Here is a 16,255-nt window from a genome sequence, read left to right as displayed (position 1 = left end):
CTGAGCCTCCTCCAGGCTTCCAAGGAAGAACAACTTCACTGTGCAGTGACCCGGCCCTGGAACAGATTGCCCGGACAGGGTGTGGAGTCTCCCTCGCTGGAGATATCCCAGAACTGTCTGGACACTGTGCCATGTGCTCTGGGATGGTCCTGCTGGAGCAGATGGGCCCTTCCGACCTGCCCCACCCTGTGATTGTGCCCGGGCACCACAAAGCCCGGTGAGCTCAGAGCAGCTCAGCAGGGCTGGGTACCTCCCCTGCCCCAGCACAGAAGTGGCTACACAGTCTCTCCTGCCCTGGAGCCTCTCCAGCATCCCCACGTGGGGCCGTGGTGGTTTCTCCCCCCTTTGATGCCCCTTAAATGAGAAGAAACCACAAGTGTGGGAAAGGCCAGTTCGGCTTCTTGGAGGTCAAATGCTTCCAGAGGGATTCAGTCCAGCCAGGTCACTGTTGCCCACTCAGGAACTCCATCTCCAGGATGTTTTAATTCAACTTTCTCCAAAGTCAGCGTTAAAGAGACATTTATTGGCTTTCTTGCAAAAGCTTACAACACTTTAAAAATAACAATAACAAATACTCTTACCAAAATTCAGACTGAAAGAGAGTAGGTTTAGATGGGATATTGGGAAGGAATTTTTCCCTGTGAGGGTGGGGAGGCCCTGGCACAGGTTGCCCAGAGAAGCTGTGGCTGCTCCACCCCTGGAAATGTCCAAGGCCAGGTTGGACAGGGCTTGGAGCAACCAGGGCTAGTGGAAAGTGTCCTTGCCCATGGCAGGGGGTGGAATGGGGTGAGCTTTAAGGTGCCTTCCAACCCAAACCACTCTGGGATTCTATGAAAACTTCAGAAATTCTCACAGCTTCCTGTTTACATGAGCAGCAGTATAACAACTTGAAGCAGCATATCATATAATTATCAAGCTGATTCTACCTTTTCAACATGTTGTACTACCTTTCAGAGGACTCAATTAAAAAAACACAAAGATTTTAGGCTTGAGCTCCAGTAGAGCTCAACACACCATAGAGGAAATTATGTAAACTCATTAATTTTCTGGTGAAGGAAAGATTTCATCATTGCACTTTTATTTTTTTTTTTTTAATCTAGAAAACAAGCCCCTGTGCTGCAGGAAGAGACAGCAGCTCTGCAGCAGGGGAGAGAAGTTGTTGCAAGTGCTTTAGCCTTGTATTAGGGGAAGCAGAGTTAGAAACCAGACAGAGAAGTGCTCTGAGATGTTCCCTGCAAAGTGACATTACACTTGTTTGCCACAGAGTGCACAAGCCAGGCAAGTTTTACCTCAGTCTCTTGACAGCATCCTAAAGAGCAAATTTCTCCTCTCAGGCCCTTCATGCTTTCCAGTCAGAGCCAACTGAACTGCTCCATGGTGCAGTGATTGTCCCTCCTCAGGCAGCTCTGGAGGGAGCTCAGCAGACAGCCCTGCTCCAGAACCATGAGCCTGCCCTCAAAACATGCCAGCATTTGATCACAGCTTGGTAAAACAGCACTGAAAACTTGCCAAAGGGAACTCAGCTCATTCCTAACTCCTCTGCAAGGCCTTGGCTGAGCTGCTTCACCCCACTGGGGCTTGGTTCCCAACTGTGGGACAGAGATAAGCAGCTCAAGCATGCTCTGTGTGTGTAGATTTGGGAGGACTTTGCTCTGAGCACTTTCTTTTCCTGTCAGGATAACTGCAAGTTTCCCAGCATGTGGCCCTCAGACACCCCACAGTGAAGCAAACACTTGGCTACAGCTCCTCACTGTCGCTGTTGTGAGCAAACACACCTGTGGCAGCAGAGCTGCAGCTGAGCTGGGAGCAGCAGGTTCAGGCCCTGGGGGACACGATGCTCCAGATCCCCCAACACTGCCCTGTGAGCCAGGCTGGGGGTAGGAAAAGGGGGAAAATTTGGAGGCAAGAGTGAGGGAGGACAAGGCCTGTAAGAGGCCAGACGTTTACTGTCAGGAGACTGCGTGGAATCCTTTAGGTTGGAAAATGCAGTCCAACCCAGCACTGGCAGGTCCACAGCTAAACCCATCTACACATCTGACTTCAGGGGAAGCTGAAGGATGCTCAGAAACCTTGCACTCAGCAACTCCAGTTTTCCCCACAAGGCCACGTTTTCAGGATTTTAGAATAACACACAGTAGTATTTTAATGCTTAAGAGAGAAAGAAATGCATGGCACTCAAATGCCTCGTGCACCTGCTGTGCTGAGGCAAAGATCTCCAACACTTGACTGTTGGTCAAGTCTCTCCTGCTTCTCTCCTTTTAAAGCCACAGAGAGATTTTAGGTTTCCTTGGCCCTGCATGATTTGGATAATTTCCTTCTCAAGGGGCAAAAACTACTTTTGTAGCTCTAGTAAGACACCAGCATTTCTTCTGCAGCTTTAACTAAGTGTGCAGAAATGGGGTGCAGATCCCCAGCTTCTGAAGGCTCTGCAGTTTTCATTATTTTTTGAGTGATTAAAGATCAAGAGTTACCTCTGTGAAGAATTACCATTTACAACTCCTTTTTGCCTAGGGGCTGACCAGGAGGTCCTCCCCTTCATTTACTTGAATAAATAGTTGATAAGAATAAAAGAGGAAAGGCTGGATGCCACAAAGCATCAGCAGTGAAATGCATCAGATCTCCCAGGTCATTTGCAACATGCCCTCATGGAGCAGTGACTCAGAAGGTGAGCATTCCTCCTGAGCACTGGAGAGGCTGCAAGGAGCAGGACCTGAAATCTGGGAGCACAGGCAGCGCTTCACTCCCCTGCCTGGCAAATGAGTCACTTCAATTTCAACAACATTTAAATAACAGCCTGCATCTCCCAGGCAGCAGCAGCAGACAGCACACTACAAGCACAGCACTGTCATCTCCACGTTACAAAAGGTGCAGGTGTCTCCACTCACACTCACCTGACAGAGCTCTGCAGCTGAGTTTGGATTAGCAAATAATCCATACAGAAACCTCCAAGAGAAGCAGGACACACAGGCCACAGCAGGAAGCTCGAGCTGCCCTTGCTGCCCCCTGTGAAGGAGTAGGACAGTGCTGTGTCACTTCCCTTGGGAAGGGAAGGCAAGGCAGAGCCACAGCAGGCCCAGGGACAGGCAATCTTTATGTAACAGGGATAAAGGCTGCTGTGCCTGGGAAAGCGCAGGGTTGGGAGCCAGGATTCGTGTTTGCCAAACAAATTTCCAAACATATCCACTCTGGCTGTCAACACCCTCACTGCTCCTCCCAGCCCTGTTTGTGACAGGTGTGACTGCTGCATCTACAGCCACCTTTGCTTTTTACAAGCCCTGGCTTGGCTCCAAGGGCAAAGGCTTCCTTTTCTGGCTCAGTTCAGGGAATTCAATCCATCTGGCTGCCTGATCTTGGACAGACCTCCCAGGACACCACGTTCAGAAGGCTCTGATCCTCCTCACGATCACGTGAAACGTTTTGCCTTGAAAGTAACAAAAGGAGGCTGGAGAGAACTGAGGAACCAGCTGGTGTGTTGCTCCAGGAAAGTGCCCAGTGACCATTTCCACTCCAGTGTTGCTGCCCTGACCATACAAGGAGCCAATTTGCAATGTTGGCAGCGCAGTTTGTCACAGACAACTCCAGTGTTCCAGGCTCTGCAGTGGGTACCTAATGACTTATACACCACTGACACTTCAAAGTGCCAGGCCTGGCTCTGCAGTTGATCTGGAGTGGGAAAGTGCCTGACCTCTAAGAGCCAATTTTGCTGTTTAGTCTTCTTTCCAAACAATGCTGCTAAGACTGATCACTTCACACCACTAAGCAGATGTTTCACCATCTTCCATTCCATTTGCCACTGTGTGACAAGAGCAGGCAGTGGATGGGAAGGCAGAATGCTAGCAGTTATCAGAAGTGCTCTGCAGTCAAGCAGAATTCAGATGTGCAGAGTCCAGAAACTGTAGAGGATATAGTGACCCACTCTACAGCTCAGGAGCCCAGACAATTCCTGTTTTTCTCAGCCAGAAACCTCAAAAAGCACTGACAATAAACATTGGGATGGTGCTTTCAGGAGAGCAGAACTACAGCCAGCTGCAGTTGGCTGGCTGGATGCAAAAGCTGGAAGTATTAGTAGATTAACAGATAGAAAACAGCTCATTAAAACTTAGAGGCACTTCATTTTCTAGATTTAAGCAGCATTTTACAAAAGTGTATCTTAATACAAAACATTTGAAATGCACCTTGGAATGAACCATTCACAGTCAGTGAAGCATCACAGACATGCAGAAAGAAGAGTCCTTGGGGCTCTCAGATTCCCCCTCCTTGCTTCTTTCATCACATTCCAAACATTAATAACATCAGCTGAAGTCAGCTCACACCCTCTGCAGTGCTGCCTGAATCGACCTGGCAGTGTCTTTTGTCACAGGGGACAGGTGAGTCACTGCAAAAGGTGGACACGAGGCACACAGGCAGTGGGACTGCACTGCCCCCTGCACTGGAGACTCAGCAGATGCAGAAAGATTAAAAAAATAAATAAATTTTAAAATCGTAACGTCTAAAAACTTGTTTTGGTTTCCTCTTGTCCTCTATTAAGAGTTAAAGAAAGTAGAGCCCCATAGCTGAGCTCCTCTCTCCTGATAGGAAACCTGAGCACGGAGAGCAGGATGAATCACTGCTACTGGCACCAGCAAGTGTCACACAAGTTTTCAGGGCACTTCTCCCCTCCTAAAAAAGTCTTGTACCAGCTTGTCAAACGTCCATGAGGAATTCTGCTTTAAGACATTTAAGGGAGTGAGTAAATACCGCTCTGCAAATCCAGCTGTAAAGTGCTCCTTGGAAACAGGTGCCTGGCTAACAGCAGTGGCTGCTCCTGCTGCTCCCAGTTCTTCCCCACTCAGCTTTTCCTTCCCTTTTTCCTCATCCCTGTGACAAGTGCAACCTTCCTTTGAGCAGGAAGCTGGCTCACAGTGGTGCTGTTGAGGAATCTCAGCACCTGTAAATGCTTCAGGTTTCTCAGTGTATTTCTCTGGGGACTCAAAAACAACCCCCTGGGGTGCAGAATGCCGTGCAGCTCTTTTCCAGAGACACGTGGGGTCCTGCCCCCTCCTTTGGCTTTGCTGCTGCACAGACTCTGGCAAAGGCTTTGGGACTTGGAAGTCAGGAATTACCTGGGGGGCAGAGCTCAGGTATTCCTGAAAGTAAACCTGGCACATGCTGCCCTTCACAATGGGAATGATCGAGCAAGGTTTCAGCCACTTCACAAACTCGCGCAGCTCCGAAAAGGACGAGTGATCCGAGTATGGGATGGGGTGGATCTTGGGGTGGGTGACTTTCACAGGCCTGCCCGTGGGGAGGATGGCAATGGTGGGGTGCAGCGTGTTCCAGGTGACCAGGGTATCCCAGCGGATCTCGGCGACATCCACGGCGCGGATCCACCCGGCCCCCTCCTCGGCGGTGAACACATCCGGCAGCTCCAGCAGCCGCATCTGCTCCAGGCGCCAGGGACTCACCACCACCCAGGTGCTGAACTCCACGGCCAGGTCCACCAGCAGCGCCTCCTTGCCCAGGGTGTACACACCTGCCGGGGGAGCCAGGTGTGGGACAGGGTGGAGAGGAACAGGAGCCCTGCCCGGGGGTGCTGCCAGCCTGTGACCACCAAACCACCTCCAGAGGTGGTAAGCAGGTGGCTCCAGTTAATGTGAGTTACTTAAATCTTTAAAGCCGGCGGGATGAGGGGCTGGCACTCACCGATGACGACGTGGTGGTGCGGGTGGGCGCGGATGAGGCGGGCGGCCTGGCGCGTGGCCAGCTGGCGCGAGGGCAGCGCCCGCCGCGGGTGGCAGTGCGTGTTGTCCAGGTACAGCCGGTCGATGCGGCGGCCCCTCAGCAGCGGCTCCCCCTGCATGGAGCTCGTGTAGCGGAAATCTCCTGCAAGGGACAAGGTTGTCAGCGTTTGCCCAGAGAGGGTGTGGAGTCTCCCTCAATAGAGACATCTCAGAACTGTCTGGTCACAGTTCTGCGCCACGTGCTGTGGGACGACCAGATGACCCACTGTGGTCCCTTCCATCCTGGGATTCTGTGACGGTGGGACCCTGCCCTGTACCTGTGTAGAGGATGGTGCCGAAGGTGCCCTCGAAGAGGAACATGACGGAGCCGGGGCAGTGGTTGGAGTCGAGCAGCGTCACTGTCACCTCGTCCAGCACGTGGCTCTGCCCCACCTCCAGCGGCCGGATCCAGCAGGTTGGCACCTACAGGGACCAGGTGGAGAGGGCAGGGCAGGGGATGAGGCTTGAGCAGGGCAGGGCAGGACAGATGGAGAAATAGGGGTACCTGGGTGATGAGGGCTGGGTGGGACAGGTGGGCGATGGAGGTGCCCAGGTGAGTAGGGTGGGGCCAGACAGGTGGAGAGGTGGGGACGCCCAGGTGTTGAAGGCAGGGCCGGGCAGGTGGGGCGATGGGGGTGCCCAGGTGATGAGGGTCAGGCCAGGCCATACCTACCCGTAGGCGGCTGTGCAGGAGGCGGGCGGTGATCGGGGAGCAGTACAGCGGGCGGCTCCAGGTGCTGGACAGCCCCACCGTGTGGTCCGCGTGCATGTGGGACAGGAAGAAGAGGCGGGCGCCGGCCGCCCTGCGCAGGCTCCAGAAGTCCACGGCGATGGGGGTCCCGGCCAGCACCGTCCCGCTCATGGCGGGCGGGACCCCGCGCCCCCTCACAGCGAATTTGGCGGGAAGCGCCGCGCATGCGCGAGAGGCGCGGGGGGGCCGGGCCGAGCGTCAGGGGCGGGGTCACGTGGGCAGGGTCACGTGGGCGGGGCCGGGGACCAGAACCGGGACCGGGACCGGGACCTGGGACTGAGACCAGGAGCGGGACCTGGGACCAGGACTAGGACTGGGATTGGGACCGGGACCGGGACCTGGGACTGAGACTAGGACTGGCATCGAGACCGGCACCTGGACCAGGATCCGGACCTGGCACTGGGATCGGGGCCGGGATGGGTTCCGGGACCTGGGCGTGAGACTAGGACTGGGACCGGGACCTGGGCCTGGGACTAGGACTGGAATTGGGACCGGGACTAGGACCTGGGACTGAGACTGCGATCGGGACCGGGACTTGGCAGTGGGTCTGCGACCAGGACTAGGATCGGGACCTGTAACTGGGACTAGGACTGGGACTGGGATCGGACCCGGGACCTAGGCCCGGGACCACACCGGGGCTGGCCGTAGCCCGGGGCCGGGCCGTGCCGGGGCCATGCCGTACCTGGGCGGCGAGGAGGCGCTGCGGGAGCTCCGCCGGGCCCTGTCCAACCCGCACGTGCAGGCGGACCCGGTGCGGTACCGCGCCGCCGTCCTGCGGGTCATCCGGTACGGCGGGGGCTGGGGGGACCCGCACCCGGGGCACCCGCACCCGGCCCGGCCCGACCCGCGTGTCCCCGCAGGCTGATGGCGCAGGGCGCCGACGTGTCGGGGGTGTTCCCGGAGATGGTGAAGGCGGGCGCGGTGCCGGACGTGGTGCAGAAGAAGCTCGTGTCGCTGTACGTGCGGGCACAGGCCCCGCGGCAGCCGCAGCTGGCGCTGCTCGCCGTCAACTCCCTGCGCAAGGACTGCGCCCACCCGAGCCCGGCCGTGCGGGGGCTCGCCCTGCGGACCATGTGCGGCCTCAGGTGCGGCGGGGCGAGCGGGGCGGTGGTCCTGGGCTGGGATGGTCATGGGACTGAGGGTGGTGGTCCTGGGACTGAGAGTGGTGGTCCTGGGGCTGGAGTGGTGGTCCTGGGGCTGGGATGGTCATGGGACTGAGGGTGGTGGTCCTGGGCTGGGGGTGGTGGTCCTGGGGCTGGGATGGTCATGGGACTGAGGGTGGTGGTCCTGGACGAGGGGTGGTGGTCATGGACTGAGGGTGGTGGTCCTGGGGCTGGGGATTGTGGCTGTGGGGCTAGGGGTGGTGGTCCTGGGGCTGGGGTGGTCATGGGACTGAGGGTGGTGTTTCTGGACTGGGAAGGTGGTTCTAGGGCTCAGGGTGGTGGTCATGGTCTGGGGATGGTGGTCCTGGGGATGGGGATGGTGGTTGTGGGCTGGGGTGCTGGTCCCAGCCTGGGGTGCTGGTCCCAGCCTGGGGTGCTGGTCCCGGACTGGGGTGGTGGTGCTGGGCTGGTGATCCTGGGCTGGAGGTGGTGGTCGTGGGCTGGAGATGATGGTCCTGGGCTCGAGGTGGTGGCTGTGAGGCTGCGGCTAGTGGTCATGGTCTGGGCTGGTTGTCATGGGCTGGAGGTGGTCCTGGGACTGGGGCTAGTGGTCCTGGGGCTAGGGCTGGTGGTCCTGGGCTGGGGGGTGGTGGTCATGGGACTGGGGGTGGTGGTCCTGGGGCTTGAGGTGTGGGGCTGTGGGGCTGGGAGTGATGGTCATGGGCGGGGGTGGTGGTCCTAGGTTGGGGGTGGTGCTCTTGGGCTCGAGGTGGTGCTCTTGGGCTCGAGGTGGTGCTCTTGGGCTCGAGGTGGTGGTCTTGGGCTCGAGGTGGTGGTCATGGGCTCAAGGTGGTGGTCATGGGGCTGGGATGGTGGTCTTGGGCTCGAGGTGGTGGTCATGGGCTCAAAGTGGTGGTCCTGGGGCTGGGGGTAGTCCTGGGGCTGGGGTGGTGCTCTTGGGCTCGAGGTGGTGGTCATGGGCTCAAAGTGGTGGTCCTGGGACTGGGGTGGTGCTCTTGGGCTCGAGGTGGTGGTCCTGGGGCTGGGGACACGCAGGTGCTGAGAGCACGTTCAGGCCTTAGGGCTGTGCTGGGCTCGCTGTGCTGCCTCTGGGTTGTCATGGCTGCAGGGCAGAGAGAGGGGGAAGTGGAGGGGAATTAAAGGCTGGGAGGGTTGGGGTTGTTCAGGCTCTGGTACCCCCTGACCTGCCCTCCCTCAGGATGCCCGGGATCCAGGAGTACCTGCAGCAGCCCCTCGTGAACGGGCTGCGGGACAAGGCGTCCTACGTGCGCAGAGCGGCCGTGCTGGGCTGTGCCAAGATGGTGAAGCTGCAGGGGGACTGCGAAGTGGGTGAGGGGCTCTGAGGGGCTGTGCTCCTGGGCTGAGGGGGGTGGTTGCTCAGGGTGGTGGTCCTGGGGGACACACACTGAGAGCATGTTCAATGCTCTTCATGGCTGTGCTGGGCTCGCTGTGCTGCCTCTGGGTTGTTGTGGCTGCAGGACAGAGAGAGGGGGAAGTGGAGGGGAATTAAAGGCTGGGAGAGCTGGGGGTGCTCACCTGGAGAAGAGAAGGCTCCAGGAAGACCTTAGAGCCCCTTCCAGTGCCTAAAGGGGCTTCAAGAGAGCTGGAGATGGACTTTGGACAAGGGATGGAGAGACAGGATAAGAAGGAATGTCTTCCCATTGACAAGGCCAGGGTTAGATGGGATATTGGGAAGGAATTCCTCCCTGTGAGGGTGGGGAGGCCCTGGCACAGGGTGCCCAGAGAAGCTGTGGCTGCCCCATCCCTGGAAATGTCCAAGGCCAGGTTGGACAGGGCTTGGAGCAACCTGGGCTAGTGGAAGGTGTCCCTGCCCATGGCAGGGGGTGGAATGAGATGAGCTTAAAGTTCCCTCCCAACCCAAACCATTCCATGGTTCTGGGGTCCATGTGTATCAGACTGTTAACGATGCAGTGCCCCTTTCCTCCCTGCTCTTCCCGGGCCTCCCACAGCACACAGCCATCCCTGAAATCTCTGATCAGCCAGGGGCCATTCTCACCCCCACAAATATTCAGGGAAAAGCTGTGCCAAGGGCAGTTGTTACTGTAGAGCTGGAAGTTTTGGTGGCTCCTTCTCCCAGTTCAAGCCATATCTTCTTTTTGTGACAAATACTCACAGACAGTGATTAAAGTGCAGTGTGCCAGCAGAATTTGATAGCAGGACCTCTGCTCCTTTGCAGATGGTGCACTGGTGAACGAGCTCTACAGTTTGCTTCGTGACCAGGATCCCATTGTGGTCGTGAACTGTCTGAGGGCCTTGGAAGAGATCTTGAAGAAGGAGGGAGGAGTTGTCATCAACAAACCAATTGCCCATCATCTCCTCAACAGGTTTGTTGCCTTTGATACTAAGGAGGTGCTGGAACCTTCATTTTTGTTCTTGTGTTTTCTATGCAGAGAGGGCATTTCTGGAGAGGACTTGAAGGGACTCTAGTCAGGCACCCAAAGATGGAGGTGCCCATCCTAAGATAAACTAAATGACTTTTAGGCTAAAGTCTTAAGAGTAATCTGGAATGCCCTGCTTTTCCAGGGAGTCTTTGCTTCAGCTGCTGGTTTATTTTGGAATTATAGGTTAATGTGATTAATTTTTCAGTGATAGTACACACGATATATTCATAAACAGGTATGTTTTTAGTATGTCTCTCCAGATGCATTGAAAAATATATAACTTATCCTTTGCTTGAAGAAATGAACTTATCTGCAGATAATTCTGCATGAGCTGGGAAAAGAGGGGTGTTGCTCTGCCTAGGGTTCTTGTCAGTGTTGCTGTCTGGCCTAAACACCAGTAAGAGTGCACATGACTGATCCTGAGTTAATAACTGGGCAATTCTCTTGAGATAAAAGTGTGCTACCCCCTTGGTTTGGAACAGAGACCATAAGAAACTCAGAGACTGAGGCCTCTGCTCTGCACAGCCCAGATCCTCGTGCACTCCCTGACTCCTGCACACTGTGTTTGTTGTCCTGGCAGGATGCCTGACCTGGATCAGTGGGGGCAGAGCGAGGTGCTCACCTTCCTGCTGCGCTACAAACCCCGCAGCGAGGAGGAACTCTTCGACATCCTCAACCTGCTGGATGGTTACCTCAAAAACAGCAGCCCCAGCGTGGTGATGGCAGCCACCAAGCTCTTCCTGGTGCTGGCCAGGGAGTACCCAGATGTGCAGGCAGATGTTCTGGTGCGGGTGAAGGGCCCTCTGCTGTCTGCCTGCACCTCGGAGAGCAGGGAGCTCTGCTTCACCGCGCTGTGCCACGTGCGCCAGATCCTGGGGAGCCTGCCCGGCCACTTCAGCAGCCACTACAAAAAGTTCTTCTGTTCGTACTCAGAGCCCCACTACATCAAATGCCAGAAGATGGAGGTGTTGTGTGAGCTGGTGAACGATGAGAACGTGCAGCAGGTGCTGGAGGAGCTGAAGGGTTACTGCACTGACGTGTCGGTGGAGCTCGCCCAAGGGGCGATCTTCGCCATAGGTGAGAGCTGTGCCTTGCCTGGACCTTCCAGGTGGGCTGTTCTCTGCTGAACTGTGTCTGGGCAAACAGCAGATCACTGATCTGTGCTGCAGCAGTACAGAGACCAACCTCCCCAGCAGTGTTTTGTGTCACTGTGTTTCTAAACCATGACTGGGCTGGTTCTTTTGGAAGCCTTGGCATTCAGAAAATCCTTGAATCCTGTCCTCTGATGAGATGCTTTAAAGAAATTGCATCATTTCATCTTGTTAATCAGCCTTATAGCATTCAGTGAAGCTTTGTAGTGGGTGGAGGAGCTCCAATACCTGCTTATTCTGTGAGTTGTGATGGGGGCAGAGTTAAGGGGATTTGGGGTGCTTTGGTTTTATTTTTGTAAGCTTTAAAATAGGTGAGTTTTTACAGTATCCATAAGGGTGAAGCTGGGGATGCTAAAGTGCTTTTCTTAGTGTATTACATTTAAGGAAAGTTCAGAAATCTTCTGAGGCATGGCCTCAAAAAAAGGAACATGTCCCTTGTGTGGAGAACGAGCTCATTCGACCGCACTTTCATAAGTGGTAGTCAGAAAGGAAAAGAGAGAGACTGTTTCTTTAAGATGGGTTTGTGATGAGTAGTTGGGCTCATGGTTCCTATTTCACTCTGATAAAAGGTTGACTTTTATGTCTTTTTGGCATCCTTGCAGGCAATATTGCCAGGACTTACACAGAGCAGTGTGTGGGGATTCTGACAGAGCTCCTGGGCCTTCAGCAGGAGCACATCACTTCAGGTAACCATCTGCAGGCTGCTTACCTGGCTTGTGCCTTCAGGAAGTGGCCTTGCTAGGGCTTCTGATCCCCAAATCAAGGCTTTTGAAGGCATTTGGCTTTTCATTTTTTGGCACCTTCATGTGGAAGTTTTCCTGGTGGGTTTAGGGGTACTAAGTGTGTTCCTTCCATAGGAACTGCTCTTTGTGGGGAAGGAGGAGATGGTTGTAGCTGTGTTCTCGGTCCTTTCTGCCTGCCACCTGCTGAATTAGGGAGTGAGTGACTCAGCAGAGACATTTTAGTGTCTATTTGAGGGCCAAGATGATTAATAGATCTTTTAAATCTCTGTGATTTCTGTTCCTCATATAATAGTCTGATTCAATTGTACCCAGGCTTCTTTTTTTCTCCTGCTGCCCTCAGATCTACCTTCACATCACTGCTGCTCCTGCTGTTCTCTTTTAACTGCTCTGCTCTCAGTTTAAAAACCACGCACTTGCCCTCAGCTGTTGAATTTGATCTCAGGAGCTGCTGGTGTTTCTGAGTGGGCAGCAGAACCTTTAAAATTTACGACCTAAAGTTCACGAGACTCGTTTTGAACTGGGGTTAGTTTTAATTTGTCATTCCAACCTCGTGTGTCTGAAGCATCATGAGTCAGTGCCCTTTTAAAGGCTGGCAATGTCCAGAAGAGAGATTGCTTTCCAGCAGCCAGAGGAACAATCTGAAGCCTCAGTGCTTTATTTTAGACTCGATGCAGCTTTGCTCTGACAAACGCAGCGTCATGGGACTTGGAAGGAGGGTGTCTCAAATCATAGTCACAAGCAGGGCACTGACCTTCCTGGCTAAGATTTGCAGAATCTCTTAAATGGGGGGTGTTGGATTGATTTTTTTTTTTCCTCTGGTGGTTTTTGTGACTCTTGGGGATGCTGATAACTTGCTTTCCTTGCAGCAGTGGTCCGGGCTTTCCGGGACCTGGCTTGGCTGTGTCCCCAGTGCACAGATGCCGTGTGCCAGGCACTGCCTGGCTGTGAGGACACCATCCAGGACAGCGAGGTGAGGTGCCAGTGCTTGAGGATGAGTGAACAGTAACTGTTTGGTAAAAATCAGAAATCTTCAGCCATGTTCTCTCAATCTCTTTATTTCACACCAGCACCGTCTTTCTGGCACACAGCACCCCTTTGCTGTTGTTTTCTGTGGTTCCTCCAGGGCAAGCAAGCACTGATCTGGCTCCTGGGCACGCACGGGGAGAAGGTCCCGAATGCTCCCTATGTCTTGGAGGACTTTGTGGAGAATGTGAAGTCGGAGATGTTCCCAGCAGTGAAGATGGAGCTCCTGACAGCGCTGGTGCGACTGTTCCTGTCCCGTCCCGCCGAGTGTCAGGACATGCTGGGCAGGCTGCTCTACTACTGCATAGGTGGGTTCCCTGCCTTCTGTTCCACTGAGGCCGTGGGACAGGGGTTTTAGGACCTGGTTTGGCCCTGTCCCCAGTGCAGGAATGCTGTGTCAGCATCCTGGCTCTGAGGAGACTGTCCAGGACAGCAGGGTAAGGTGGCTTTATGCCTTAGGCTGCATAAAATCCCAGAATGGTTTGGGTTGGAGGGGACCTTAAAGCTCATCCAGTTCCACCCCCTGCCACGGGCAGGGACACCTTCCACTAGCCCAGGTTGCTCCAAGCCCTGTCCAATCTGGCCTTGGACACTTCCAGGGATGGGGCAGCCACAGCTTCTCTGGGCAACCTGTGCCAGGGCCTCATCACCCTCTGAGTAAAGAATTCCTTCCCAATATCCCACCTAACCCTGCCCTCTGTTAGTTAAAAACCATTCCCCCTTGTCCTGTCACTATGCCCATGGACAGGCTTACACTGTATCCCTGAAAATCTGTTCTTAGTAATCAAGGGTTAGTACTCTGGGGAAATGTGGGTGAAAGAATTATCCCTAATTTCCGTCTCTCTGATCCCCAGAGGAGGAGATGGACATGGCAGTGCGAGACCGAGGGTTGTTCTACTATCGCCTTCTGCAGGCTGGGGTGGAAGAAGTGAAACGGGTCCTGTGTAGCCCCAAGTCTGACCCTTCTCTGGGGCTCCTGGGCAACCAAACCAAGCAACCTGTGAATGCTTGGGCTTGGGAGTTTAACACTCTCATCCCAGTTTATGGCAGAGAACGCTGGGCACTCGCCACTGCTCACCAGCCTGTGGAGCCCTCCTGTTCTGGTCCTCCTTGTACTGACTCCAGGAGCAGAGACACAGGTAACCTGCCCCACCTTCCTCTGGGATCCATTTTCCCCTTGTCAGTAGATCACAGAGTCAGGGAAAGACAGAGTGGTTTGGGTGGGAAGGGACCATAAAGCTCATCTCATTCCACCCCCTGCCATGGGCTGGGACACCTTCCACTATCCCAGGTTGCTCCAAGCCCTGTCCAGCCTGGCCTTTGTGGATCTGTGAGCTGCACCTCACATGTTTGTGGTTTCCTTTCAGAGTCACTGATTTCTGAGGGGAATAAAGAAGTCCTCAAGGTTCAGCCCAGCACAGGCAGCCTGAGCCTGATTCCTGATGCTTCCTTGACTGCAGAACAGTTTGAGAAGACCTGGCTGAGCTTGGACACAAGCTGCCACCTCTCCCTGCCCTGGTGTGGGCCTGTCCCTCCAGACACCATACAGACAGCCCTTCATGTTGTCCACATCCAGACTATAGCCATGAGCAAAGCGGGTGCCCAGCCCTGGAAAGCTTATCTGAGTGCTCAGGATGACACAGGCTGCATGTTCCTGACAGAGCTCCTGCTCCAGGCAGCAGATTCGGAGCTGCAGGTGTCTGTGAAGCAGAGTGAGGCAAAGCCAGAGGCACTGCAGAGCTTCATCTCGGCCTTGAGGACAGTCCTGGAGGCCGTGGCTGGACTGGGGTCCTGACTGGTCCCTGCTCCCAGCAGGATGTCTGCTCAGGGCACAGGAAAAGTTGATTTCTCTGGCTTCATTTGCCATACCTGATGCTGGTGTGGTACTTTTAAACTGCAGGAGTGTTGGCAGCCCTTTCCTGGGCCTAGGAAGCACAGTGTGGTGTGGGGGGAGCTGCAGCTGGAGCTGGTGAAGGGTCTGCCCTCCCCCTGGGCTGGGGGAGGGACAGGGGGGTTCTGGAGTGAGTCACACAACTCATCAGTGATGGTCTTCGTGGGACACCAATGCCAGTGATGGAACCAGAATTCAGGAATGTGTTTTGGAGAGTTTTTTTCCTGAGAAGTATAAATCATTTAAAAAACAGTTCAGAGGCACTAGGACTCTGCTACTTACCTCACATTAAGAGGAACAGTGCAATGAAGAGAGGAGTGTTTTATTCTTGGCTCCCTTTACATGTGATTTAGTTTTCTGTCTGATAGAAGGATTTTGATGGGAGCTTCACTTAGGGGTGGACAGAGCTCTGCTGTGTCAGAGATGGGTAGACAGGGTACATCCTGCTCACTAGAACCAACATGTTTCACTTGCAATAGAAAGAAGCTGAAATGTGTTACTGAGGTCATGAATTGCCCTCTCTGAAGTTCCCCCTCAGATCCCTGTGCTGTTGCCATACTGAAGAGACTCCTTGGCACAAGGGTGGTGCACACAGGTGAGGCACAGGTTACTCTGACAGGGCTTTGTGGTACTGTGTAATGAGCACAGGCTTCTTTAACCCTGTTCTGTAAGATCTCTTGTCATTGTGAATTTCTTTTGTGGCTGCATTGCACCTTCAAATCACAGTGTGCCTTCCATGCACTTCACTGGAACGCTGCTCTCACTGTTAAACAGCAAGTTTTAGACTTCTGATTTTCCTAATAAAAATGTGAACCGTTCTTGGCTGGTTTCTGGAGTATTTGTTACTTCAACTCAGATGTGCAGGATGGAGTCACCTGATCACTGCTGTGGATCCACACAGAACTGCAGTCCAGCTCCTGCCTCTGTGTCCAACAGGGCTTTTCTCTCTGAACTTCCTTGAAGCAAAGCTTTAAGGAGCAGTTGGCCAACAACTCATTTCAGTCTCATTTGCCAAATTACTGTAATGGGTGAACTACCTCTGGGTGAACTCAAAGGGAGATCAAAGTCAACTGTAGCAGAGTTCCTGTTAACAGTTCCCACAATGTTGTGTCCCTGTCCTTAGGGAGAGCTGCACTGGAGCATTGGAATTATGCAGTTTTCAGCAAAAAACTAGGTGATAACTTGTTGGCAATCCATCATTTACCCTGCTGTGACTAGACCAACTCTGGTCTCTGGGAAGGGACTTGGAGCTTCCAGCCTTTCATCCAGACCCCTTTCTTGATGAAGGAACAGGTCCCTTCCCACCCAAACCATTCTGTGCTCTGGGATCTGTGTGCTGTGTGTCCATCAGGGCTCCTGGCTCCTCCTGGAAACTACTTTCCTGATCCCTCAAGGCAAAACCTGTTGATGA

General features: G+C 54.2%; 2 protein-coding genes across 3 annotated transcripts; one reads left to right on the top strand and one right to left on the bottom strand.

Annotated features, from left to right (window-relative positions):
- Positions 1 to 504: 504 nt before the first annotated feature.
- Positions 505 to 6,747, bottom strand: DCLRE1B (DNA cross-link repair 1B). Its single transcript, XM_051808612.1, has 4 exons — positions 6,433 to 6,747; positions 6,038 to 6,182; positions 5,683 to 5,862; positions 505 to 5,512 (listed from the first exon to the last, which is right to left on the bottom strand). The coding sequence occupies exons 1-4, from the start codon at positions 6,619 to 6,621 to the stop codon at positions 4,641 to 4,643; spliced, it is 1,386 nt and encodes a 461-aa protein (XP_051664572.1). The 5' UTR covers positions 6,622 to 6,747; the 3' UTR covers positions 505 to 4,640.
- Positions 6,748 to 6,757: 10 nt separating this feature from the next.
- On the top strand, positions 6,758 to 15,662 carry AP4B1 (adaptor related protein complex 4 subunit beta 1). 2 transcript variants are annotated; one of them, XM_051808557.1, is made up of 10 exons: positions 6,758 to 7,296; positions 7,371 to 7,595; positions 8,833 to 8,963; positions 9,832 to 9,979; positions 10,617 to 11,113; positions 11,790 to 11,873; positions 12,797 to 12,900; positions 13,054 to 13,261; positions 13,808 to 14,092; positions 14,321 to 15,662. In XM_051808557.1, exons 1-10 carry the CDS (start codon positions 7,184 to 7,186, stop codon positions 14,746 to 14,748), a joined length of 2,223 nt encoding a protein of 740 aa, XP_051664517.1. In that variant the 5' UTR covers positions 6,758 to 7,183; the 3' UTR covers positions 14,749 to 15,662. The 2 variants fall into 2 exon arrangements, with proteins under 2 accessions (XP_051664517.1, XP_051664518.1); XM_051808558.1 differs by having other exon boundaries at positions 7,280 to 7,296; positions 7,384 to 7,595.
- The last annotated feature ends 593 nt before the right edge of the window (positions 15,663 to 16,255 follow it).

The sequence above is a fragment of the Manacus candei genome, unplaced genomic scaffold (assembly GCF_025592945.1).
Source record: "Manacus candei isolate 608988 ecotype Guabito, Panama unplaced genomic scaffold, ASM2559294v1 h1tg000073l, whole genome shotgun sequence".
NCBI classification, from domain to species: domain Eukaryota; kingdom Metazoa; phylum Chordata; class Aves; order Passeriformes; family Pipridae; genus Manacus; species Manacus candei.
This window is presented reverse-complemented; position numbering and strand designations above follow the sequence as displayed.